Raw genomic sequence first — 24,863 nt, forward strand, 5'->3', positions numbered from 1 at the left:
CCGCGCTCCCGGCCCCAGCCAGCCCGGCGCGGGCGCCCCGCTCCCGGCCCCGGCCCCGGCCCCGCTCCCGGCCCCGGCCCCGGCCCCGGCCCCGGCCCCGCTCCGCCGAGCGCCATGGAGACATAGCCGCGCCGCCACGCAGGAAGGTAGGAAACCCTCCCCGGCCGTCCCCGGCCCCCCCCCCGCAACCCCGAGGGGAACGGCTCGCCGCCGCCCCGACGCCGCGGTGAGGGGCGCACGGCTGCGGGCAGGCTGCCGGCGCCGCGCAGGCAGGCGGCTCCCCCCGCTGTTTGCTGCTCGTACGGGGAAAGTTGGGGCGGGGGGGGTGGGGGGAGTGTGTGTCCTCGCAAAGTGGCTGGCAGGGACTGGGCGTCCCGCTTCCCCCCGCCTGCCTGGGGGTACCCGGTGCTGCTCCCCCTCCTCCGCCCGGCGCGCCTCCGCCTTGCTCGGAGATGCTCGGGGCATGGACGGAGTTGCTGGGGTGGGAACTGTGAGCCCCTTCCCCAGCCTCTCCGGCCTCCCCTCGAATATTGAGACACCTCCCGCGTCTCCGGGGGGAGTTTTCCGGAGAAAGGCTGAAACAACACCAGGCGAAGTGCCCCCCTGGCAGGGGCCCTCTTCTCCTGGGGGGTCCGGGGAGGGAAAAGCTGCTCCCAATTACGAGAGGCGCAGAAAGAGACGCTTTCCCATGCGCAGGCACTGGCAGGGCTCTCTGCCTGCCTTGTCCCTCCTCGCCCCGGGATGCTGTCTCAGTCACGACTTCTCCGTCCTCCACCATCCTCTGCAGGTACCCAGCCCAGGCTGTGCCCACTGCCACCCTCGCAGGCTGGCTGTGTCACCCCCCAGGTCCCCTCTGAGCTCTGGCTCCGGGCTGGTGAAGGGTGTCAGAGGGGGCCACGGGGCTGAGCTTGGCTTGGACACTGCTGTCAGTAAACCAAGACCCCACTCTGATGGGGCCTTAGGGTGCCTTGGAAATCTCATTTTCCTTGTTGCCTGGTCTCCGTGGGGAGAAATCCAGAGCTGCAGTAACTCACGGAGGTGTTGCCGTGCCCGAACTGGTGTTGGACCAACCAGCGTTGGTGGTGTAGCCGGTGCCGAGCTGCCCGGGGCTGGCCAAGCACCTCGGGTGCCGGGAGGTGCCCGGTCCTTGCAGGCTGCAGCCACGTCTGGCCGCCGCGTTTGCAGGAGGAGGTGGGGTGTTTGCACTCTGCCTGTTTATAGGAGGGCAGGTTGCAGCGTGGTTACGCACAGGGCTGCACGGAGCCCACGGCATCCCAACCTGGCACAGGGCAGAGGAGCCTCACGGGGAGCTGCGAGCTGGTGGAGGTCCCTTGTGGGGCAGGGACAGGGATGGGACATGGCCACAATGTCCCCCCAGCACCCACGCACCTTCTGCTCCACCAACCTGGCCCTATTTTTGTGGGGAGTGAAAGGGACCATATCTCCTCTCTGGAGAGCTGCGAACTGACCTTGGCAGCCAGAGTGGGACTGGAGTCGGGGGAGAGGGGCTGAGCGGTGACAGCGGCGTTGTGCACAGGGCTGGACATCGCCAGTGGTGGGTGAAGAGGGGATGTGGGGTGCAGCAGGGTGGTGGGGAGGGGTCCCTGGGGGGTGCAGCTGAAGGCAGAGGCTGCCTGCAGGAAGCTGGGAGAAGAGCAGCTCCAGTTTTGCCCTGCCTCCTGCTCCATGAAGAGGAACCTCACAGGGAAGGGAAAACTTGACTTGATTATATCTGATAAGCCACTTTTTCCCTGTCCCAGAGAGCTGTCCCAGTGGCAGGGGGAGGAGGATGCTTGGCCGAGTGCGGGCTCTGTTTGTGAAGGATAAATGAATGACTCACGGTGCGTCGAGTCTCCCCGCCGTCTTCATCGCGGCAGCAGCAGCGGTTCCCTTTTGCAGCTGCTGGGTTTATCACAAGCTGCCATGCTGGGTGGGTGCGCAGGCAGCCCACACCTGCACCTGCCCCCCTGCAGGCACTCAGCCTGCCCTGCCCTTCTCCCCCAGCTCACCATCCGGAGTGGGGAAACCCCCACGGACGGTGACAGTGCACGGCACCCTCACCTGCCATGAACTAGCTGAGCACTCAGTTCAGACCCTCTCTTTCTGCTCCGCTGTTATTCAAAGGCGACTCCGGACTCTTCCTGCTCACGCAGGGCTCAACCGCCCTCCAGTTTCCTGCCGAATGCGTTCCTGGAGACCTTATTCCCCCGTGAGTTTGTGCCAACATTGTGCTTTTAGTTCAAGACCTCTTCTCCCTCTCCGGTGTTTACCCTGCTGTATTTATAGCTTCCTTGTGAGGTTAAACAAGCTGAAGGATTCTTGCCTCCTCTTCTCCTGTGGGTTTGGCTCTGGAGGGAAACCCCTCACGAGATGCTTCCCGCAGGAGGGGGCAGGTGCCGGCTTGCGGCTCTGCTGGTCTCCCTTCGGAAAATTTCGAGACCTCTCCCAGCTTGTTTCCCCTCTTCTTGTTCAGGCGTTGGAGAGGGTGGCTCTGCCCCTGCCAAAGATGTAGCCAAGGAAGGAGCTTGGATGGGATGGGAGCTCTTCCCTACGGGCGATGCACCGGGGCCTCGCTGGCATTTGGGATGCTGATACAAAGCCAGCATCAGGAATTAGCCCTGGGATGTCTGGGGTGACTCGCTGGGATGTTTAGAGAGCTTTTGGTTTTTCTAAGTGTTCCTGTGGTTATGAAAGCATCGCATGTGTGAAAATCACCAAATCTCTCCGGACGGGCATGTAGTGACCTTATGACCCAAGTTCCTACCAGCAAATCCCTCTGCACCTCCCAGTGATGGTTTTCTCCTCCCATCCAGGATGGGAAGGTGGGGAAGGGTGCAGACGCCTTGCAGTTGTGGTTGAGTCGTCTTCTCCAACAGCCAGATTCCCATGGACCATTTCCATGGAAAAAGGAAAATTCCTCTGGAAATTAGAAGCAGGTTTGCGGTGTCAGGGATCAGTGTGTTAATAGGAATTATCTCTTGAGTCTGGCTCCTTCCCAGGTCTCTGAGTCACCCTGGCACAGGAGTGGGACGGGGTGAGCTTCAGGCTCTTTTGACGGTCACAGCACCCGCAGCCCCAGGAGTACATGCTGGGCTCGCCGGTACAGGCGGTGGGCTGGGCTGAAAGGTGCAATTCTTCCTTCTCTCCAGTGATATGAGTCTGGTACGTGGAAAAAAAAAACTAGCAAACATCTCCTCCTCCTCTGGTGTTTGGGGCGGGGGAGGTCCAGGAGAAGAGGGACAAGAAGTCCGTCAAGACCTGACTCACCTCCATCCTACTGGGACCACGCGCTGTGGTCACATCTGACCGGCGGAGCTTGGCCTTGCTCCAGCGGGGATTGGTCCTTGCTGCAAAAGCTTACAAGGGACCCTTCCGAAGGAAGGGTCTGGCCAGGGAAAGGTCACATCTGCCGGTGCCCTGCTCATACATGTTTCCTGAAGATGCTTTTGGAGAGGACAAGCAGGCTGCAGGGACCTCTGGTGAGACCAGGAGTGGTCGCACGTGGGGCTGGCCTGTGCAGGTGGCGATGGCCAGGGGACTGCAGGTAAGACCGTGCATCGACCAGGAGAGGGGAGGATGCTGAAAGCGTTTTGGAAATCAACATAGGGCTCCCCAGAGGCTGCTCCGCTCTGGTCCCCTCCTCTCAATACGGAGACAGCCAAAATAGAAACAGCCTAATAAAAACGGTTACGGACCCACAGAGATTGCCTTATAGGGAGAGGTGGAAAAGCTTAGGGCTCCTTCATCTAATGAGATCCTGATGGTGGAAAGAAGGTCGTTTGGGCATCTTCTGGTTTACCCCACCTCCTAAAGTGAAAACAAGGGATGCTGAGCCTTGTTGAAAAGCCGATGCTGGAGATGCACCGAGGGGAAGAGGGCATAGGAGAAGCTGCCAGCTTTCGGGGAGCATCATATCTGTGGCAGCTTGGGGAGAGTCTTCTGACTTCGGCAGAAAGGGACTGTCCCCGAGTCCCGCCCCGCCTTGGGGAGCCCTGAGCAGGGCTGAGGGCTGCCGCCTGCCATCCTGCTGGCAGCCCTAAGGGGTGCGGATGTCCCTGCAGAAGAGCACGTGGGAGGCAGTGGGGCTGGCACGGCATCCCTGGAGCACGTCCCCGCAGGCTGGTGTGGCCATGCCAGTCCAGCTGTTTCCTTCGCCTTCCTGTGCTTTCACCAGCCCCTTCCTTTGGGACCAAAAACCCCGCACGCTTCATCCTGGCCAGACCGATAGCCGCAGCTGGAGCCAGGGACCTCGCCAGCCCCTCTTTGATGAAGGTCGGTATGGGCATCAGCGCCTCTTGAATTCAATAACACCATGAAAGGCACAATTCAGCCCTCACCTTCCTGCAAACGTAGCTAGGAAAAACCAGAAAGTGCCGTCATGCGGGGTCTCCATCGTGGGCCAGCTCAGCACCGTGCCGGTGTTGCGACAGAGCTCCCGACAGCTGTGCTGCAACAGCCCCGCAAAGGTCCCCAGGGATGACTCAGCCGCGGTGGCCCGGCTTGGCTTTGCGAAAGCCGCTGTCACGCAGGGTGCCTGGGCCAGCTGGCATCTGCCCAGATTTTCTTGCAGGGCCAGGGCCAGCCCCCAGCCCCTGGAGAGGTTTGCAGGAGCCTTTGCTTTGCTTTCCATGAGTTCTGCCCGAGGCCTCAAGACTTCGGAGGAGCTGGTGGACCCGACCAGCTATTGCTCCATCCTTGTCTTGCAAGGGCCGACACGCAACCCCGGGGGGTTCCTCAGTGCTTTGGCTGCTTTTGATTTTTTTAGCTCCTATGAGGCTTCCCAGGGGGCTGTTTTGTAGCTCCTTTGAGGCTGGTCCACCCCATCCTAGCTTTGAGTTTTGCAGCTTTACGGCTGGAGCATGGCCATGCCCAGGAAAGCGTCCCTTTTCCCTCAGCGTCCCTGATCCTGCACCCGGCTCTGTTCCTCCTCTCCAGGCGGGTCTGTACCCAGGATCCTTGTACTCCCAGCACCCAAAAAACTTCAGTCTTCCCGGCTGCCGTGTTCCACCTCCCCACACTGCCAGGGGTGCAGGCAGGGAGCAGGATGCCTGTGACCGCGCAGGGAGCAGCCGGTGTGGACTCCGGAGGGACCAATCTCTTGGAGCATCCTGTTGACACAGCTCTCAGTCTGCTGCAAATCCCCATCCCTCCTTCCCAACCGGAGGCTGCAGATAGGCGCCAGGTAGCTTCAACAGCCGGGCGGTTTGCCCTGGAGATGCCTCGGAGGGCTCCGGGGGGGGAGACACTGAGGTTTGGACTCAGAGGGGTCCAGGAGGAGGATGCTGAGATGCCTGGGTTCGGATGGAGCGGTGGAGGTGCTCGTGCTGTGCCTGGGATGGTCATAAGCGAGGCAAGGTCCGTGGGGAAGGTCATCTCGGTTTTCAGCCCTCGGGTGCAGCTGGAAGAGCGAGATGGGTGCTGGGGCAGCTGTCCTGCTGCATCCCCAGCCGGTGTCCCCATGAGATGTGTCACCAGCAGGGTGGTTAATAGTGAGCAGGTCCGGCCGTGCACAGAGGATTTTCTTCCTCCAGTGCCTGGAAAGGTCTTGAAGGCTTTTTTTCACTTATTTTCCCTGTCTACTAAGGGTGGAGGGACTGCGCAGCAGTGTTTAACCCTCCTGGGGCACACAGGGGACCTCAGCAGCGCTGCTGGCGACGTGGCCGCTGCATCTCCGTCAGCAGCGGCGTTTCGGGGGTGGCAGCGAATGCCTCTTCACCATCCCTCGCCGCAACCAGAGGAGGGTGGAGCAGAGCCGGAGGCAGCTTTTGCGGCCAGCTCTATGAATTTCCAATTACCAGCTCGCCTTGCCACCGCGCAAGAAGTTCCTGCACCTAATTTTTGGTAAAATGATCCATTTTTCTCAGTAATTTAATAGCGTGGGCAGGCTGCTTGCTGACGGAGAGCCAGCAGCCAGCACCAAGGAGCCTGTGTGCTGGGCTGCCGGCCGTAACCACCTTCCCTGGGCAATGCAGGAATGCTGACCTAATAGAAAAGACATTTAAAGGGGAGTTTTAGAGAGCAGCTCGGCTCAGATTCGGCTCACGCACATGGCTGCCGGCTGCAGCGGGGTCTCTGTGTGCCCCAGCAGGTCCCGGGGACCGGCACAGGCGGAGGGGACATCCCTGATGGGAGCCAGGCACCAGGACATGAGCCCTCCCAGCTGTCCATCAGCACAGCAGCTGCTTTATCTTCTGGAAAAAAAGGCTGCTTTGGGGAGACTGTCACAAGTTGTGAGCTGAGGCTGGGTTCAGTGCCTGACTGCGGCTCTCCCAGGGCTGGAAAAGCTGTGGCGTTTCACTCTGACATTTTCCAAATGAGATGTTTTGATTTTTTTTTTTTTTTATTTTATTTTATTCCCAGCCCCAAGGTAATGTTTGGAAGCCAAATTTAGCTCGATTTAACTCAAACCATTTTTAAAAAGTAAAACCACTGAAAACTAAACAAGGCCTATCATTTAGAACAAAATGTTTTGGTTTTCATTTTCCTTTTGGCACAAAAAACACAAACTTTTTTTTTTTTTTCCATTTTCCTCTTGACCCACAAACAATTTTACTATATTTTTTTTGTTGTTCCTGGTTGTTTCCCAAGACTGCATCGTGCACCGTGGCCGGGGGACACGCGAGCCCCGGTGCTCTTCCCGGTGGGATGGGGGTCCCAGGGCGGGTGCTTCCCCGTGGAGGCCGGCGTGGTTTTGCAAAGGCGGGAGCCGCTCTCCCTGCTGCCAGCACTGACTCAGCAGGAGCTCCTTGCGGAAAAGGGAGGCCCCCGGGGGTGGGATTTGGGATTTGGGTCTGTCCTGACTCTCCTGGGGCGATGTGAGCCCCGGGGCTGAGCCCCGCTGGTACCCGGGCTGGGCATGGCCGTGCCGCGGGTGCTGTGCCCTGCAGCTGGGCATCCGCGCCGGGAAGGGCGAGCTCTGGCATTGCCTTCTCCCCTTGTTTATTCAGGTTTAAAATTAATCTGACCTTCCCCCGCTCCAGCTTGTGCAAACATGGCGTGTCCCTGAGCGGGGAGCTCCTGCCGGCCCAAGGGGAGCCCTCTCTGTCCCCAGCTTGTGCCGTCGCTGTCCCCTCTGGGTGAGGTCCCCACCAGGACTGGGGTGCCAGGCAATGGGGGGGCACCCGCTCTCGCTGTCAGTGTGCCAGCCCCCTCCCAGCAAAGGCACCTCTGGCTGTAAATCAGGGCACGGTTAATCCTCCAGCGTAAGCTGCCAGGAGGCTGGGTGCCCGGATCTGGCGTCGCTGGGTTGGACAAGGGGTGGCTGTGATGCCTCCATCCTGCTACCCCTTGCCCAACCCAGAGACGCCAGATCCGGGCAAGGGGTGGCAGGATCTGGCGTCTGCCAGATGTGGAGCCCACATGCCGGAGCCGGTGATTGTTCCCCCTGCCTTGACCCCCTCTGTCGCCTGCCAACCCAGCCCTCCATCCTCCATCCTTCGCCAAATCTCAGCTCTCCGCTCTGCCCCAGCCTCACCGGGCTGTCAGCCGGGCAGGGATGGGAGAAGAGATGATGGAAGCCCCGGGGCCAGCCCTGATGCAGAAGCGAGCACCCGACTCATCCGCCACCTGACTTTATTTTATTCCCCTCTCAGTGCCTCGCTGCATACCGCAGCCATGCTTTTTATAGCCCCCAGCTGCAGCCTCGGCACGCTCCCGGCCAGCTCCCTGCTGTGGCCCCGCTCACTCGGTGCCAGCAGCCCCGGCCGGGGGGGTGATGGATGCCGTCCCCGGGGTCCCCGCGGAGCTTCAGCAAGAGGAGAGAGCAGGCTGCGGAGGAAGGCAGATAATTAAACCCTAACCCGGAGCCACGCTCCCGTGCCGGCGGAGGCGTTTAAAGAGCCACATTAGTCACCCCCGTCGCAGCCGGCACGTGCTGCGTGCCAGGTCGGAGGCGAGCAGCGATGGCCCATCCCTCACCGTCCCCTCTGGTGCTGCCCAGGGGTGTTTCCAGCCCGCAGGAGCTGCCAGCTCCTTCCATGAAATGTGGCCAGTTTGCTCTGCTGGAGGGGGTGTCAGCGGTCCCCTCTCCGCCCCCAGTTCCCCCTCCCAGGCTCTGGCAGGGTTGCACTGCTACGAGAGAGGTTAGAGGGAGGTTAGAGGTTCCTGCCCGCTCCCTGGGAGCGCTTTTACGAGCGCCTGGGGCTTGCTGCCGCGTTTCTGCATCCCGCAGCCGTTTCCGCGGCTGGGATGGTGCTATGGGGTCCGGGGCGAGGAGGAGGAGATGAGATGTGTGGTTCTGCTGCAGGCTGCGTGCCTGGAGCATCGCTCTGTTGGGATGTGGGGTTTGCAGAGCGGGGACAGCCAGCCAGCAGGCAGGGAGCGAGCATCCTCACTGGGAAGCAGCGGGGGGGCCCGGCAGCTCCCTCCCCATGCTTTCTCCAGACGTGATTTCACCGCCGCGGGGAGGGAGCGCGGCCAAGGGACAGGCCCTGCTCGCCCCGACGGCACCCGGCTCGCTTGCCGGGGCGTTAGTCATTTGGGCCGTGGCTGGGGACAGGGTGTGCCTGGGGTCCCCACGAGCCGGGGGGACAGGGGGCTTGGTGAGCCTGCGCTTTTGGGATGCTGCCAGGGAAAAGGGGGAGGGATGGGGGCAGGGGTGGATGGGGGGGCTTCTGGGCTCACAGCCCACTGTCCCCTCCTTGCTGCCCTGGGGAGGGGGCAGAGGGCAGCGGTGAAGCCAGATGTGTGCCGGGCATCTCCGGCCGAGCAGGTGGGGCTGGGATGGGGCCACCTTTGCCAGGCTGACGCCTGCGGCTGCTCCCCAACCTCCTGGTGTGGCTTTTCGGAGCTGGGCATGGCAGCATGGAGGCAGAGGATATGCTGCGGGAAGGCACTTCAGGGATGGATCTGGGGGGATGTCCCAAGGAGAGGGCTTCTGCCGAGGTTTGCGGGTCCCTGGAGATGGGGAGAGACCCCAAGGTGCCAGGGAGCCACGTGGGACCCTGCCATGGCCCCTTGCTCTGCGCAGGGACTGGGGGTGTTGGGTGCCCGGGGCTAATTTTAAACCTAAGCCAGAACACCGTCTGGCTTGTTCTGCCTCCAGCAGGGAGGCAGGGAGAGGCCAGGCAGTGAAATACCGGCGGTGCTGCCATACCGGCAGCTGGGGCCGGGCAGCCTTGCCTGCACGCAGGCAGGGCAGTGGACAGGGGAAGGCAGGGATCTGCGGGGGCGTGGAGGAAGGGATGTGCAAGGGTGGGTTTTCCAGAAGCCCCAGCTGTAATTTTAAGTCCGTGCGGGTGGCTGCCTCCCAAATCTGCTCCCACCCGAAGGTGCTGGGCTTCACCCTGTGAGGGTTGGGGTCTCGCCAGCAGCACCCCAGTCCTTGGGTGAGACAGGGGTGGCCGAGGGGCTGCGGGAAGGGGGAGCTGCTCGTGCTGCCGGCCAGGTGCCGAGCATGCCGGGAGAGGGGAAAGCCTCCGAGACTCGTTCTGAAACAAGGCTGCCCTTTTATTCTCCTTTACGACTACATTTTAATATCCACAAACACCCCTCCCTCCCCAGGCTGCTGCCAGCAGAGCTTGTATTGCCTGCGCTTGGCCTGCCGAGAAACCCCGGCCAAACCCTGGGCCCCAGCGCGGGGGAGAGGATTCTTTTCCCCCCTCGTTTTTTTTTTTAATATATGTTTTCTATAGCTCTAATTAGATGGGCTTGAGCCCCAGCCAAGGCAAACACACCTGGGGGAGCCTCGCCTTACAGACCCCATCTGCTGTGTCGGGGGCTCTGCTCCCCGCACAGCCGCTGCCTGGCCCCTTTATAGCGGAGGGGGCTGCTGGGGGGGTAGGACCGCTCCCACACCAAGCCACGGAGCAGCCTCTGTGCAGGAGGAGAGCCCGGCGAGGCGGCGCAGGGAGATGGTGCAGAGGCAGCGGGGGCACCCGGTGGAGCCCCGTCCCACGGCAAGACCCCCATCCGACGTGGAGCTGAGGTATCTCCCCCCCACCGGTGCTGCAGCGGTGGCACAGAGCTCTGCGCCTGCCAGGGCAGGATGCTGCGGGAGGGGGGTGCGATGGGAACCGGAGAGGTTTTGCCCTCCTGGGGTGACAGCATGGGTGCATCAAGGGGTCGCAGCCCCCAAAATCTGCGTGTGCCTGGGGAGGGGGCTCCCCAGTGTGTCTGGGTGTGTGTCGGGCTGTGGGACCACCTACCTGGTGACACTCCTCCAGGGACCTTTCGGGAAAGCGAGCAGGGGACATCAAAGTGCCAGGCCACCACAATGGCTTGCACTGACAGCCAAATCCACACTGGGCTGAGTTTCGGGTGCTTCTTCCCGTGACTGCTTCTTTTCTTGTGGGGCTTTTTGGCTGGGCTTTTCTCCCTCCGGTTGTTTCAGGGGCCACTCCCGGTGCCCCCATGGCCAGCGGGCTGAGCACTGCTGGCACTCCCATGCCAGGGTCCCGTGGGTTTCACACCACATCTGTGCCTGTCCAGAGCCAAAAGAGCTCTTGGGGATCTCTGCTTGCCCACATTGGGGTCCCACCTCTTCTGGGACAGGGGTGCACACCCTGACAGCGTGATGTGGGCCAGGGAGGAGCAGCACCCTTGGGTGGCACCCAGCACCATGGCTCATCCTGGAGGACATTTCTTCCTCCATTCCCCGCGCCGTCTCCCAGGGATGTGCAGGGGACAGTGCTGTGTCCCCACTCCATCCTCAGGGACGGATGCAGCACACCATCCCCTCCTCCTCCGTCTGCCTCAGCGGTGAGCAGGCAGCACCAAGCAGGCATCGCTGCTGCAAACTGCCCTCCCGGTGCCTGGGGTGCCCCTGGCCGCTTCTCCGAGGAGCTCCGGCAGCCGCTTCACCCTCTCCCCTCTGGCTGGTGCTGCGGAGATGCCGCCTGCAAAGGGGAGTACTGTGTGCTTTGGGGGTGCACCCAAGCGCTTTGCACCGGCGTCGCCACCTCGGGGCAATAACAACTGTAGCAGCAGCTTAAAATATAAAAAGTAGAATCCGGCCTCACCAGGACCTGCTGGCTCCCTTCAGGTGATGGGCTGGGCTGGGGGGGTTGTACGGGCTGGGTCGTGACTCTTCCCCTCCGGCGTGTGTGCCAGGCTGCATGGGGGGATTCTGGGGCACGGCTGGAGGGTTTCACTGTGCGTGGGGGGATTTTGGGGCACGGCGGCTGCTGGTCCTTGGTGCCTCTGGCCAGAGCCAGAGCTGTGCAGAGGGCAGCTCGAGCATTTCGTGAAGGATTTCGGAGCTGCCTTGGCCTCCAGTCAGAGCAGGCTGCAACGGGAACATTTCGAAATTCTTTTGGACGAGGAAAATTCCACGGGCAGCCCCCCTCTGGAGAAAGTTTGGGATGGCTGAAATGTTTGGAGTGAGAGGCTGCTTGCTTTTGTTTACTCTGAAATATAACATGGGGGGGGGGGGGGACACACACAAAAGGAAAAAAGAGACAATAGCAGCCTGTAAACAGAGCTGGCCCTGAGCGGGGCTGGGGCATCTCTCCAGCATTGTGGAAGGAGATGTGTCAGCACACTCACCGCGTTCCCTGCTTCCCCCCACCCCACCCCCCCCAGCTTGGATGCGATTGCACTTAATTTTTCAGGAGAACTTCATTGGTTTTTTTTCCCCCCCGGCAGAAAACGAGCCGGTGGGTGTTTTTCCAACCTTCTCAACTCAGGCAGGGCACAGCCCCCATCCCCTGGCCCTGTGCTGCAGCCCCCAGCCTCGGCAGTGGGCTTCTGCCCCAGCTTTTCCCCACTTCTTGCCACTTCTCCACCTCTCCTTTTGGCTTGGGGGCTGCCATCCGATGGACCTGGCATGAGCTGGGGGGCACGGATGCTGCCACAGCGAGGTGTTTCCCCAGCCTCCATCCCTTGCCACGTGCCTCGCACCCTGCTGCATCCCCTGGGCTGCCTCCCCTTAGCAACTCAGGCAGGGTTGCCTCCAAGCTTGGAGAAGACAAGCCATGGTTATCCCACCAGGTGCCAGAGCCTGGCACCGGCATCCCCGCATCACACGTTGCCGGGGGCCTGCAACTGCCATCCTCCCCCCACGCAGGGACGCTGCTGCTGGGGTGCAAACGGTTAATGGGCCACCCTTTGGTGGTGGCTTTATTTGGCTGCCCAGGTGGCCCTTAATGACACCTGCAATCCCTCTCGGGCCCAAAAGGGATTTTGTTTTGCAGAAGGAGTGACAGCAAATTGCTAGCTGGGGGAGCGTTTGTGCTGCAGTATGGTGAGCTGTTTATTTTGGCCCTGCTGCCCCGCAGCGTTTTGGCTGACCCGGGTGCCTTCGTGCCTCTGGGATGGAGCTGAGCCCACTGGCTCCCAGGCACTGGAGCACAGGGAGGGATGGGGGGAGCACCGGGCAGGGGGATGCTGTGGAGCCCCTCTCCTGCCTGGGGTTCCCGGCTGGAGTTCATTGGGAGCATCAGGAGGAACTGGGCTTGCTGAGGGGCTCACATATATGTACATATATGTGTATGTGCCCTACATATGTGGATGCATATGCTCTTCTATTAGCTCCAGGGCCATCTTATGGGGGGAGTTTGTTCTGGGGGATGCAGATGCTGCTGGGGGGGTGAAATGCCGGGGTGCAGGCTGGTACCCGGCTGCCCCGTCGTGCCGGGAGCCGCGGGTTCACCAAAACCTCTTGCCAGGCTGGGCTGAGCCCAGGAGCAGAAAAATATCCCAAATCCTAAAATGTTCCCGGGACAGGAAGAGCCTTTCCCACCCTGCTCTAATCACAGGGTGGCCCAGCTCCCTGCCAGTGGGTCCCACCCGTGTCCCTGGATCCAGCATCGTGCCCGTCCCCGTCCCGCGACGCTGTGCCGAGGACAGTGGGGATGCAGCCCCCACATGACTCCATCCCTCCACCCTAAAAATAATCTCCCGGCTGTAAAGAAACGCACCGGTGCTACAGCTACAGCACCGGTGGATTTCTTTACAGCTGGGAGATTATTTTTAGGAATTTTTCTGGCGCGTGGCTTCGAGGGGGGGGGAAGTGTGGGGCTGGGGACGGAGCGGGGGGGCCCCCTTCTCTCCCCTCTCCGAATGCAGTGCTGCCAGCTGGCGTGGTGTTGGGGCTGCTGACTGCTAACAGAGCCCTCGCTGTTTTGGCCCTTGCCGATGCCTCTGGTTACAACCGGGAGCCAGAGACTTCTCCTTCCCACAGGATGGAGCAGGGGAGGGCGGAAATCGGGGCGTTGGGGTGGGAGTTTCCCGGCTGGGGTAAGAGCAGAGCCTGACCTCCACGAAGCCACCGGCATGCCGAGGTGTGTGGTGGCCCCCCGGACCCCCAGCACTGGGTCCCGCTAGCAGCTGCCGGCCCCGCAGAGGAGAGAGGTGACCCTCGGGATGTGGGGGGGGTTTGGGCTTGGCTTTGGACACCAGTGGGGCTGTGGTCAGCCGGGCATCACCAGGGGATGTCGTGGGGGGTTGGTCTGGGTTGGATGGAGATGTGCATTGTACCTGGCTGCGGAGATGAACTGGTTCCCTGGTCGGTGCTGGGGTTAACCCTGTGTTTGGGCTGAGCTGGAGTTTAACCCCACGTTTGGGCTGAACTGGGGTTAACCCCACTCCTGAACTGTGCTGAGCTTAACCCCACGTTTGGGCTGCATAACCCCCTGTTTGGGCTGTGCTGGGTGTAACCCCACACTTTGGCTGAGCTGGGTTTAACCCTGCTCCTGGGCTGAGCTGGATTTAACTACGCATTTGGGCTGCACTGGATTTAACCCCAAATTTGGACTGCACTGGATTTAATCCCACTCCTAGGCTAAATTGGGTTTAATCCCGCTCCTGGGCTGAGCGGGATTTAATCCTGCTCCTGGACTGCATGGTGTATAATACCATGTTTGGGCTGCTCTGAGTTAAGCCCCACTCTGGGACTGTGCTGAGTTTAGCCCCACGTTCAGGCTGTGTGCGGGGCTTATTGGACTGCACTGGCCTCACAGGGAAAGGCTGCAACTGGTTTTACTGGTTTAACTGGGGTAATTCCATTGTGCTGGCATTGCACTGGCTGCAGTCGTGCAGGCTCAGCTCAGCCTGGCATGGTCCCCCCCCAACAGGGCCCATGGGTGCAGGTCCCCCCCCAACATGGGGGCCCATGGGTGCTCAGCACCCCACCGAAGCGGTGCAGAGGAAAGCAGCCCTTTTTGAGGTCCCCACGGCATGGGAGGGGCTGGGGATGGCGAGCAGGGCTTTCCCCTTGGCCTCGGGGAGCATCACCCCAGCAGTGGCCAAGGTGGGCAAGGAGTTGCCCCCAGGTGCTGCCAGTGGTCCTGGGGACTGTTCATGGTCCCAGTGGCCCTGGAGGTGGTGGGGGACATGCTTCCCTCCCTGCCAGCACCCCTTGCTGGGCTTTCTCCGGGCACCCAGCAGCTGGGAGGGTGTCAGTGGCCTTTAGGGGATAGGGGTTTGCAGGGGACCGTCCCAGCAGCGGGGTCGATGCTCCCCCCGCCCCAGAAGTGCATGTGGATGCAATGATGATGGAGGTCACTGATGCTGCAGGGGTGGGATGCTGCCGGGTGTCTGGGCAGATCAGCGGCCTCGGGGATGGACTCAGACCATGCCGGGCTCCTCGGAGTGGGGCACGGCGCTTCTGCAGGGCTGCCAGGAGGAGAGGGGGTTAGTGGGGTGCTGTGCTCCAAACCCCGCAGGAAAACAAGAAGAGGGGAATTCCTGCTGCTTTGAAACACCACCGCCCTTGGCCACGGGATGTGTTTCCCACAGCAGGCACTGGCAGAGAGGAGGGTCTGGAGTGCGGGGCCAGGGATGCTCTCCCAGCTGAGGGGCAGGAGTACGGTCTGATGCCATCTCTAGGGCGTTAGAGCCGGCCGGCATCGCCCGTTGCAGATCGGCTTTTTGCAGGTGGGTGACTCCAGCAGAGCCCAGCACGCAGCAGGCAGAGCTACCAAGTGCTCTTGGGTTATTTGCCACATCTCTATTGCAGCAATGCTGCCCCAGACCGCCCTGGGGAGAGGTTAGGAGGCACCCCAGCTTTCTGTGCTCGGTGGGGAGCATCCCGTGTCTCCCTGCAGCACGGCATCGTCTGCTTGTGTCGCTCCCCACCACCACCACCTCCCCCCCGCGACTCTGCATGCGGCTCATCCTCTTTGAAGAGTGACTTCAAATGAAGCAAAGCAAAAAAAACAACAAAACCCACTGTCTTTCAAAGCGCCGAACGCAATGGAAAGTTGGCCTCCCCCAGGAATCTGCTCCAGGCTTTGCCAGGCCACAGCAGGGCATGGCACAGAGCAGCCGTGCTGGGGGACTGTCACATCCCACGTGGGCATCAGTGCCGGTTCACATGGCTGTGATTCTGGGAGATGTTTTGGCTTGCAGCGTTTCAGTTTGTATGCAGGAAGGGGCTCACGGCAGGATTTCTCCCCACAGCTCCCCAAAAACTTTTGGATGAGCTCAAATGATGCCCAGCGGGACAGCAGGTTGGTGCAGGATGGAGAGTGGCACCTTACATTGCTGGCTCACACCCACGGGTGCCACGCACAACCTGGTCACGCTGGCCATGCTGGTGACGAGAGTGTCCCGTGTCAAGGGAGCAGAGTCCGGCACCGCCGCCCTCCCTGCCGGGGCCAAGCCACAGCCCCAGGCTGGGCTGGGTCCCTCTGCCCTGACCGTGGCCGCGGGAGGTCACCCAGCCCCGGGCGGGCGGCAGACGCCTCTCGGGCCAGGATTAGCATGCAGGGAGGAAAAAAAGCTCCGATTGTTCCCTCTGTCCCGGCTCGGCTCCAGGACCACTGTGCCGGGACTCCCCGTCCCCAGGATGTGTCACTGCCGGTGCAAGCATAGAGGGATGCTTTCTCTGCCTGCGTGCCCGTCCCTGGCGATGCAGAGCTGCTAAGGAAGGTGGCCTGGCAACGCATGTGCCCATGCATTTCATTTGCATGCCTGTTTTCCTCTCGGTGAGGGGGTTTGGTTGCAGAAAGTAAGGGGATCCTTTCTGGGCAGGCTGTTTTGCAGCACTGCCTGGCCCAGAGCGCCTGGCCCCCTGCCACGCCACCGCACCCGGGGCAGGCGAGGGCTCCGGGTCTTCCCCTGCTCTGCGGCTCCTTCCCCTTTTGTTTGTGGCCTTCGGGCAGGCGAGGAAGGGCATGCCCTGTTTATTCTGTCTGCGGTGATGCTCGGTCGTGGCTAGGTTTTGGCAATGCTCAGGCGGGTCATTTACTAAGCCAATATACGTGTCTGGAGGGGCTCGGTGCTGCCTTCCCCCGTGCTGCGCTGGCAGGGGTGGGCAGCTGCCCAAAAGAGCCCATCTGAGGCAGGGGAGCTCAGGGGGTGCTGGGGTGAGGATGGGGAGCGCTGGGGGGCCCCGGGACAGAGGGTGCTGAAGGGTGAGAGGATGCGGGGTGGCCCTCGGGGTGAGCGGTGGGGGACCACGGGGGGGTTGCCATGGAGATCAGGGGTTGGGATGCAGCTGGGGACGGGGTCTGCAGAGATGCGCTCTGCCACCACGTAAGGGTCTGGGGTGCCCCTGGGTCTGTTGGCAATACCACCCGCAGCCAGGCTGGCCGGGCAGGGCTTACGCTTAACGTTCCCCGGGGACGTTAGCAGTGGCTGGCTGCAAATCGTGCCATGCCCTCAGTTCTTCCCTTGTCCGTGCAGGGGAAGATGCCTTTCAGCATCGTGGCTGCAGGGTCATTTTTCCAGACTGGTCTTGAACCAGTCAGCGGCCCTGAGACCTAGCAAACTCATGTCAGCAGTGAGCCAGTGCCCAGAGCATTTTCCCCTCCACAGAGCAGCATGGTGGGCGATGGGTGCAGCAGCTCTGCCTTCACCCTCCGCAGTGTTTGCACAAAAACCCAGGGCGGTCAGGAGAAGAAATGATTTTATTTTAAAACTATTTCTCTCTCTCCACACTAACACACTCTCCCTTCTCCCTGACCCCCCCCAGCACCATCCCCTTAACTCTGGCCCACGTGGTATTTGGAGTTATTTTTGGTTGCTGCTTTTAAGTATATTTTAAGTCTTTTTTTTTTTCCATCACCAAAATATTTTACTTTCAGGCCGAATGTTCCCAGTTAGTTACCAGCATAGTTTTGGCAGAGACCTTTTAACTGATGTTTCTTGGGAACGTTTCTATGGGTGGTTTGGTAAGAAAAGCTTATGACAGTCTCATGAAATTATTTATGTTTGGGGCTTGCATTTGAGGCTGCCTGGCGTGTTCAGGACAGGGTTAATGCGGGGTGCCGCACGCCTTCCCCCTGCCCTCGCTGGGTTGCAGCACATTGCCTTGTAGCTCTCATTTCCTTTGCCATGCGGTTTGGTCTGTGGCCGTGGGCATCTGCCCGCAGGACAGGAGCCGGCAGCTGCTCTGGGGTGGCTTTGCAGGGATGGAGCATCCCTCCCTGGAGCCCCTCGGCTGTTGGACCCGGGTGACTCAGGGGGACACGGATTTACGCCCACGAGCTGCAGCCGGTGCTCGTGGCTGGCAGGGAGCTCACTGCCTCCCGTGCCCTCAGCCCCTGCCCGCCTGCAGCTGGGGCCAGAGCCTGACAATATGGGTGTAAATAAACAGGCCTGCCCGTTCGTGAGGGGTGAGCAGGGGGGTCTTCCAGGGAGAAATTATTCAGCTGTCTGTGCCTGCTGGGGGCAGGTGGGGCTGGCTGATAGGGACAGTGTGACGCTGCTGGTATGGATGGCGTGATGCTGGCCAGGATGGATGCCCTGAGGTGATGCTGGCTGGCACAGACAGGGTGATGCTGGCTGGGGTGGACAGGGTGATGCTGGCTGATACGTGCAGGACGATGCAGGCTGGAACAGATGCCTTAGGACGATGCTGGCTGGTGCAGACAGGACGATGCTGGCTGGGGTGGACAGGGTGATGCTGGCTGATACGTGCAGGACGATGCAGGCTGGAACAGATGCCTTAGGATGATGCTGGCTGGTGCAGACAGGACGATGCTGGCTGGGGTGGACAGGGTGATGCTGGCTGGCACAGACAGGGTGATGCTGGCTGGTATGTGCAGGACAATGCAGGCTGGAATGGATGCCCTAGAGTCATTCTGGCTGCTACGGACAGGGTGATGCTGGCTGGGTTGGCCAGGGTGATGCTGGCTGATATGTGCAGAACAATGTAGGCTGGGATGGACACCTCGGGGCGATGCTGGCTGGGATTGACAGGGTGATGCTGGCTGGCACAGACAGGGTGATGCTGGCTGTGCTATGGTGGGGAGACCCCGGTCTGTGGCTGGAGCTGACCCATGGAGAATTGGGTGCACATCCCTGACAGCATCCCCCGCGCTTCTCACCCCAGACCCACTGGTGATCTCTGAGTGGGAGGAAGGGATTTCAGGGCCATTCTCCCCGGGTCCAGAGACCCCAAATGGCCGGAAGAGCACAGACCTGCACGGACCAGCCCCGCAGCGGGTGTAGGGATGGGCAGTGAGGCAGGACCCCCAGCCAGCCCCACTCTCGGTACGGTCTGAGCTCTGACAGACCTGCTCTCCCTGGCTGTGTGAGCTTGTTCAGATCTAACTGCTGTCTCCTGCCATGTAAATACAGGCCAGGATTTCTCCTCGGTCCCTTCCCGCTCCAGCTGCACCACGCAGTTCTCTGGACCACCCTGGGGCTGGGAACCAGCCAGGGCTCCCGGCACAGGACTACAATGGCAAAGAGCCCTTAATCCCGCCAACCCACGCAGCCCCGAGCTCCTGGTCAGTGTTTGCCCTTTTCATCCCCGCTCAAGGCACGGGGACTCCTCGGCAGCCAGGCACCATCTGTGCCAGTGGCACAGACCCTACCAGCTGTCCTGGCTGGGGTCCTGGCGGTACGGTCCCCGTGCTGAGACAGGAGGGAGATGTGGGGTCCATGGTCCTGCAGGGATGCTCTGGGCTGTGGACCTTACTGGCCACCCCATTGCAGGGCATAACACCCTCTCCCTCCCCGCTCTGCCTCCTCCAGATGCGCAGTCCCGTCCCAGGCCTGGGCACGGTGATGGTGTTCCTTGCAGCAGCCCTGGCGTCAGCCTCCCTCGCCGTCCCCGAGGGCTGGGGAGAGGAAGGTGAGCCCCCCCGCCCCAAGCCCCTCGTGCAGTCCCCCATCTCCCAGGCATGGGGACCCTGGGGGCACCCCATTCCCCCCAGGCAGGCACAGACCTACCAGAGTCAGGGCGTACACGAAACACAGCCCCACGGTGATGGGTGTCCTCTGGCCAGCTCCCCCCTCCACCTGCCCATTGCCCAGCCCCAACTGGGACCAGTCCTTCCCAGTCCCCCGTGGTGGTACCTGCGTGAAGGAAGACCCCACAGCCAGTGCCCAGCTCGGCAGGGGGTACAGCCCCAGCCTGCTCACCTTGACACCCAGCCCTGGCACGGGGTGGCACGGGGTGCTAACACCCATCTGGGGATGTGTGTGTCCCTCCAGGTGTGCAGTACGGACAGGTGGGGACAGACGTGACCCTGTCGTGCACTGGTGCCCATGCCGGGTAGGTGTTTTCCACGCACACCGGGGGATTTATCCGATGGGATGGTTTACGGGCTGGGCCTGGGGTGACCCCGCTGTCCCTGTCCTCTAACACTGCCTGCCCGGTCTCTCCTCCCCAGCTCGCCGGTGCAATGGAGACGGGCGGGTGCAGCGGCGCTGCCAGAGGGCTCGGCCATGCGGCAGGGAGCCCTGGTGCTGCCACATGCCAGCTTGGCCACCACAGGAACATACAGCTGCCACGGCGAGGACGGTGGCCTCCTGCACGCCGTGTCCCTGCGGCTGGGGCGTGAGTAGTGTGTCCATGGGCTGGGGTACGGGGGGCTGTGCAGCCCCACACCCCTGGCAGGGGCTTGCCAAGAGGGGACTTTGCGGTGACACAGGGTGCAGGCTGGGCTGTGGGACAGGGAACCCCTCACTGACCATTGCTTCCCCCCGGACCCCAGACCTGCCGGGGGTCCCCTTTGTGTCCTGCAGAGCGTCCGACTATGAGAATTTCTCCTGCTCCTGGACCTCCAGTGTGGAAACCTTCCTCCCCACCAGATACATCACGACCTACAGGTGAGGTGTCCCTACAGGGCGCGGGCTGGGGGGTTTATGAGGTGAGCCCTGGGTCCCAGCCAAGGGAAACCACCAAATCCTGCTGGCCATCTGACCCACACCCTGAGTTCACCTCCTGCCCCAAGAACGATGCTGCACCCTGGAGCAGGTCATGTTTTGGGGTGAGCAGAGCATGGATCATTTGCTTGCTCCAAGGGGGTCCCCCAGCAGCCCTGGGGGGGCCGGCACAGGCAGGCTCCCTCCCTGCCGACAGCTCTGCCAGCACCAGAGGGGATATAAACGAGTCATCTGCAAGCCGCCAAGTGCTTCAGCATGCTTCAGGATGAAAGGAGCCCCGACAGCATCGCTGCTTCTAATTATCCCAGCAGGCCAAATTAGCGGGCTGCTTTGAAGTCGGGGCCGGAGCCCATAAAGCACAGCCCTGCTGAAAGCTGCAGGAGCAGGGGGGCAGGGGGCTCGGTGGGGAGGGGGCAATGTGGAGCAATGGTGGCTCGGTGGGGAGGAGGTGGTGGGAAGCAAGGGGATTTGGGAGCCGTAGGGTGAGGGCAAAGCCAGCGGCTGGGGAGCTGCTTTTATCAGCGTCCCTGTGCCTTTGCTGCTGCTGCGTGATGGTCCCTGGGCAAGGGGGGTCCTCCAAAAAGGACCTTCCTGGGCACCCCGCCATCCCGTTCCCCTGGGACCCCTGGCTCCTGCTGCCAGGCTGCTCGCTGGCAGGGCTGGGCACGGCGTTAGCTCCATTCCCCGTGCCGTGCCGCCCATGTGCATCAATGCAGGAGCGCGTTGCAGCAGAGCAGCTCCCCAGGACTGCTGCAGACCTCTCGGTCACGGTGGGGTTGGCTTCATGCTGTCCTCTCATCCTCACTGTCTGCTTTTCTGTCTCTCCATGGCAGGAAGAAATCGCTGACAGGCGAGGAGAAGCGGAGGTAAGACTGACTCCCATCCCAGTCCTGTGCCCTGGGGACTGGCCCCCGCCCCAAAGGCTCTGCCACTGTCCTCAGTGGGGTCCCCGAGGTGAGGGCTGGTTGTCCCCGTGGGGGAAACGGCTCCCCAAACCTGGGGGCCTGGGAGAAGGGTTTGCCCCAGGGAGGGACCTTCCCAGGAGGGACTGTGGGGCTGAGATGGGGGTCACTTCAGTCATGCTCGGAGGGATGTGCCGGGCTCTGGAGGGGTGAGGGCAGCTGCCCGGACCCTGCCTGAGCCGTAACGGGTGCTGCCTCCTCCACGGGGCTTTGGCATAGGGGTCTCTCCACATGGCACCACCTTGGTAGCACCAGGAAGCTATTCACGGCGGGCAGGGGGGGACATGTCACCACCCTGCCTCCCCGTCTGCAGGAACAAGAATGGGCACGTGGGGCTGTGCCTGCAGGATCCATCCCGCCCCGGCACCTGCACCGTCCACAGGTCAGAGTTCTGGAGCTCCTACCGCCTGAACATCACCGAGGTGAACCCCCTGGGCTCCAGCTTCCGCCTCCTCGACGTCACCATGCAGGCCATCAGTGAGTCCCCACCCGTCCGTCTGTCTGTCCCCGTGTCCGTCCATCCCCCCCGGGCATCCAGCCCCGGGTGGCAGCGGGGAGCCCAGCACCCCTCCGCACGGCAGTGCGGGGTGACGAGGGCTCCCTGTCCTCTCCCGCGCAGTTAAGCCGGACCCTCCAGAGGGCTTGGTGGTGGAGCCCATCCCCCTGGCCCCGCGGCGGCTCCACGTAAGCTGGAAGTACCCCTCCTCCTGGCCCAAGGAGCCCCACTTCCAGCTCAGGTTTCGGCTCCAGTACCGGCCAGTCATCCACCGCTCCTGGTCCGTGGTAAGCCGTGGGCAAGGGAAGGCAAAGCCGGTGTGGGAGCAGGGTGGGCACGGGGCCAGGGAGGGCAGCGAGGGGTGCACCCCCCTGCCCCACAGCTCCCCTCTGCCCGGCGCAGGTGGAGACGGTGAACCTCTCCGAGGTGATCACGGACGCCTTTGCCGGGCTGGAGCACGTGGTCCAAGTCGGCGCCAAGGATTTCCTGGATGCGGGGAACTGGAGCGAGTGGAGTGCTGAGGCCCGGGCGACACCGGTCAAAGGTGCGAGGGGGACAGGCTAAAGCCCCCAGCATCCCTACCAGGTTGCACCGTCCCTCCCCAAAGCCCCTCCAGCACCCCGGGGTGCCCTTCTCCAGCCCCTTCCCCATGGCACCCATTCCCCCAAATATCACCCAGAGCAAGCCCCAGCTCCTGGGGTCCCTTGAAGTTGACCCAAAAAGCTGGTCCCATGCACCATCCAAAAACTGGAAGGCAGAGCTGCAAGGGGGCAAAGCATGCCCCAGACCCACAGCAGGCAGCAGCCGTGCTGCTGCCATTTGGGGATTGCCCCCCACAGCCTCGGGGCAGAGCGGGGCTCCCATAGCACCAGTAGCACCCCGGGGGCACCCTTGGGCTCGTGGGACCCCTGGGGCACAGGGGCACCCTTCTTTGCTCCTCTCTGTGGCTCCCTGGGGTGCTGCCCGTGATTTTGGGTGCGTGATTCCCATCCCCTCTGTCCTTCCAGACCCGGCCACTGCGGCGAGCGAAGAAACCACTACAGACGCCAGCCTGGAGAGCCTGGCCGAGGAGCCCTCCCCGGCTCCCAACCCTGAGCCCATCAGTGAGTAGAGCTGGAGGTGGCGGGCAGGAGTGGGGACTGCCTGCAGGCAGCTGCCTGCCTGGGCACACGCATGGCTCAGAGTTATGGGAAGGGTCTCTTGACCCATGCCCGTGTGTTTTTGGGGTGCTGGGGTGCCCAGGAGCTTCCAGTAGGGTCCCCCAGGTGCCAGGGGCTGTGGCATCCCTCGGCTGTGACAGGCTCTCTGTCCCAGACCGCAGCGACCCCCTGGAAAAGATGGCCATCCTGGTGTCCCTGGGGATCTTCGCCTTCTTCATACTGGCTGCTGTTCTCGTCATCACCATCCTCATCTGGTAGGTTGGGTTTTGAGAGGGAGGAGTCTGCGTGATTACTGTCCCCATCCCACTCTGGCTCCCGAACCCCCAGCATGGGGTGCCCCATGTCCCCCCAGCCCTGCTCTGGGGTCTCTGCCCAAACAGCCTTGATGCCAGCCCCATAAGGTGGTTAATGTTCCCCTTGCCCCCCTGCCACATCAATGCCTCCTCCCAGCACACCCCACCAGCTGCGGCACTGCCCAGCCTGCCTGGGGTCTTTCTGATGACCCCACATCCATGGGACCTTTCTCTGTATCCCCCAAAGACGCTGCGGCTACTAACATCCCCTCAAAGCCTCCTGCCTTCCTGGGGACTCTCCTGCTCCGTGGTCAGTGCAGAGACCCCTCCATATGCCTTTGCCCCCTTGGGAGTAGTCCTGCCCTGGGCACTGCCTGCTGGTCCTGTCCCCAGGTCCCCTCTCATCCTGCCACTGCTGGGCTCTCCCTGCCATGCCATGGCTCTGCTGTCCGTCCCTGTCCCCAGCCCAGCCCTGCTCGATCTTGTGACCAGCTCCTGCGGTAGCCCTGGAGCTGACCCGCTGGAGCAGCCAGGCACAGCTGGGCACAGCTGGATGGGGATGCAGAGCAGGATCACCAGGGGCGTGGGCAGTCCCAGTGCCCAGGGGGGTCCTGCTCGGGGTCCTCAGCCACCACTGCTCTGTCCCCAGGCTCCGGGTGAGGAAGCACGGCAAGGATGAGACCAAACCCCACAACTTCTTGATTGCTGCCACTCACTTGAAGTCGCTGCCGAGTGAGTTGGGGTGCAGGGGCGTGATGAGGGGGATGCAAGAGGGGGGGGCGAGGGGTGGGGGGCAGGTCAGTGCCCCCTCTGACCCCCTGCCCTCTCTCTCAGCAGAGGCTCAGATCCTGTAGTGAGCCCTGGCCGATCCCTGCTCCCTGCACCCGCTTGCCCACGCGTGGGACTTGATGCCACTGCTGGCCCCCAAGGACACCATGCCTCCCGGGTCGCCCCACGGCCGTGGACATTGCGGGAGCCCCCAGCACTCTGGGGGTGCAGGATGGACCCTAAGGAGAGAGGCTCTGCTCGCAGGAGCTTTGGGCTGCCCGTGCCCACCAGGAGCCGGCTGGAGGCACCTTGGACTCAGGGCAACAGGCCAGCCCCACCGCCGGGCGCTGCTGAAGACATGGGGATGAGACGCTGAGCCAACCGCACTTCACTGCCTAGTGTCGAGGGGGACCATGGGGGTGCCGGGCATCAGTGAGCTGGGGGTGCTGAGCCCTGCCCGTCATCCCCCCACCGGCTGCCAGGAGGCAGAAGGGACCCCCCCCGTCCCTCTGCCCCTTGCCCCCGTGCTGTGGCTGGATGGAGCAGTGATATCAATAAAGGGGATAGTGTTGGCTCTGCCCAGGCAGGACCCCCTTGCAGATGGTGCTGGGCCAGGGGAGGGGTGAGTGGCCCCAGGTGAGGTGCCAGCTCGGGGACGGTCCTTGCGGGAGGTGCACAGGCAGCAGGGCTGGTCCCCAAACAGGTCAGCCCCCTCCCCAGAGGCCTGGGAGAGACCCTTGCCCAGGCCAGCCCTTGCCGAGTGCCAGAAGAGGATGCAGGCAGCCGCCTGGGACATCTCCCCTGCCCTCGCCAGCCCGGCAGCAGGGACAGGACCCTCTGCACAGCCCCCCTCGCTCAGCATGTGGCCCCCTCCCCGTGCCTCGACCCGGCCCCTCTAATGGCTTCCATGTGTTGGCACCTCCCGACCCCGGCGCTCAGCGCCAGCGGCCCGATGACATCCAGATGGGGCTGGGTGGAAATTCAGGCGTGAGGAGCGCGAGGAGCAGAGCCAGCGCACGGTGGGACCCTGCGCCCGCCCCGCCGGGGAGATGTGTCCCTCCCAGCTGGGCCCCGAGGCTGCCCTTGAACCCAGGGTGCAGAGGGACCCTGGAGGGGGGACACCTCCCGAAAGGGTCCTCATGGAGACTGGGTTGGAGGGGACCGGGGCAGGGCTGTGCCTTTT

General features: G+C 62.4%; 1 protein-coding gene across 1 annotated transcript; it reads left to right on the forward strand.

Moving 5' to 3' along the window:
• IL11RA (interleukin 11 receptor subunit alpha) lies at positions 1–24,257 on the forward strand. Its single transcript, XM_075526701.1, has 13 exons — positions 1–146; positions 18,865–18,964; positions 19,327–19,387; positions 19,506–19,672; positions 19,830–19,944; positions 20,835–20,867; positions 21,277–21,440; positions 21,583–21,746; positions 21,862–22,003; positions 22,467–22,562; positions 22,774–22,873; positions 23,562–23,644; positions 23,747–24,257. The coding sequence occupies exons 2-13, from the start codon at positions 18,865–18,867 to the stop codon at positions 23,764–23,766; spliced, it is 1,245 nt and encodes a 414-aa protein (XP_075382816.1). The 5' UTR covers positions 1–146; the 3' UTR covers positions 23,767–24,257.
• Positions 24,258–24,863: the final 606 nt, after the last annotated feature.

The sequence above is a fragment of the Mycteria americana genome, chromosome Z (genome assembly GCF_035582795.1).
Source record: "Mycteria americana isolate JAX WOST 10 ecotype Jacksonville Zoo and Gardens chromosome Z, USCA_MyAme_1.0, whole genome shotgun sequence".
NCBI lineage: Eukaryota > Metazoa > Chordata > Aves > Ciconiiformes > Ciconiidae > Mycteria > Mycteria americana.

Excerpts from the sequence above, each read along its gene's own strand:
- IL11RA (XM_075526701.1), top strand. The coding sequence starts at position 18,865 with ATGCGCAGTCCCGTCCCAGGCCTGGGCACGGTGATGGTGTTCCTTGCA. Across the intron at positions 19,673-19,829 it reads CGTGTCCCTGCGGCTGGGGC|ACCTGCCGGGGGTCCCCTTT; the intron begins GTGAGTAGTGTG and ends CCCGGACCCCAG. Across the intron at positions 22,563-22,773 it reads TCCCAACCCTGAGCCCATCA|ACCGCAGCGACCCCCTGGAA; the intron begins GTGAGTAGAGCT and ends TCTCTGTCCCAG.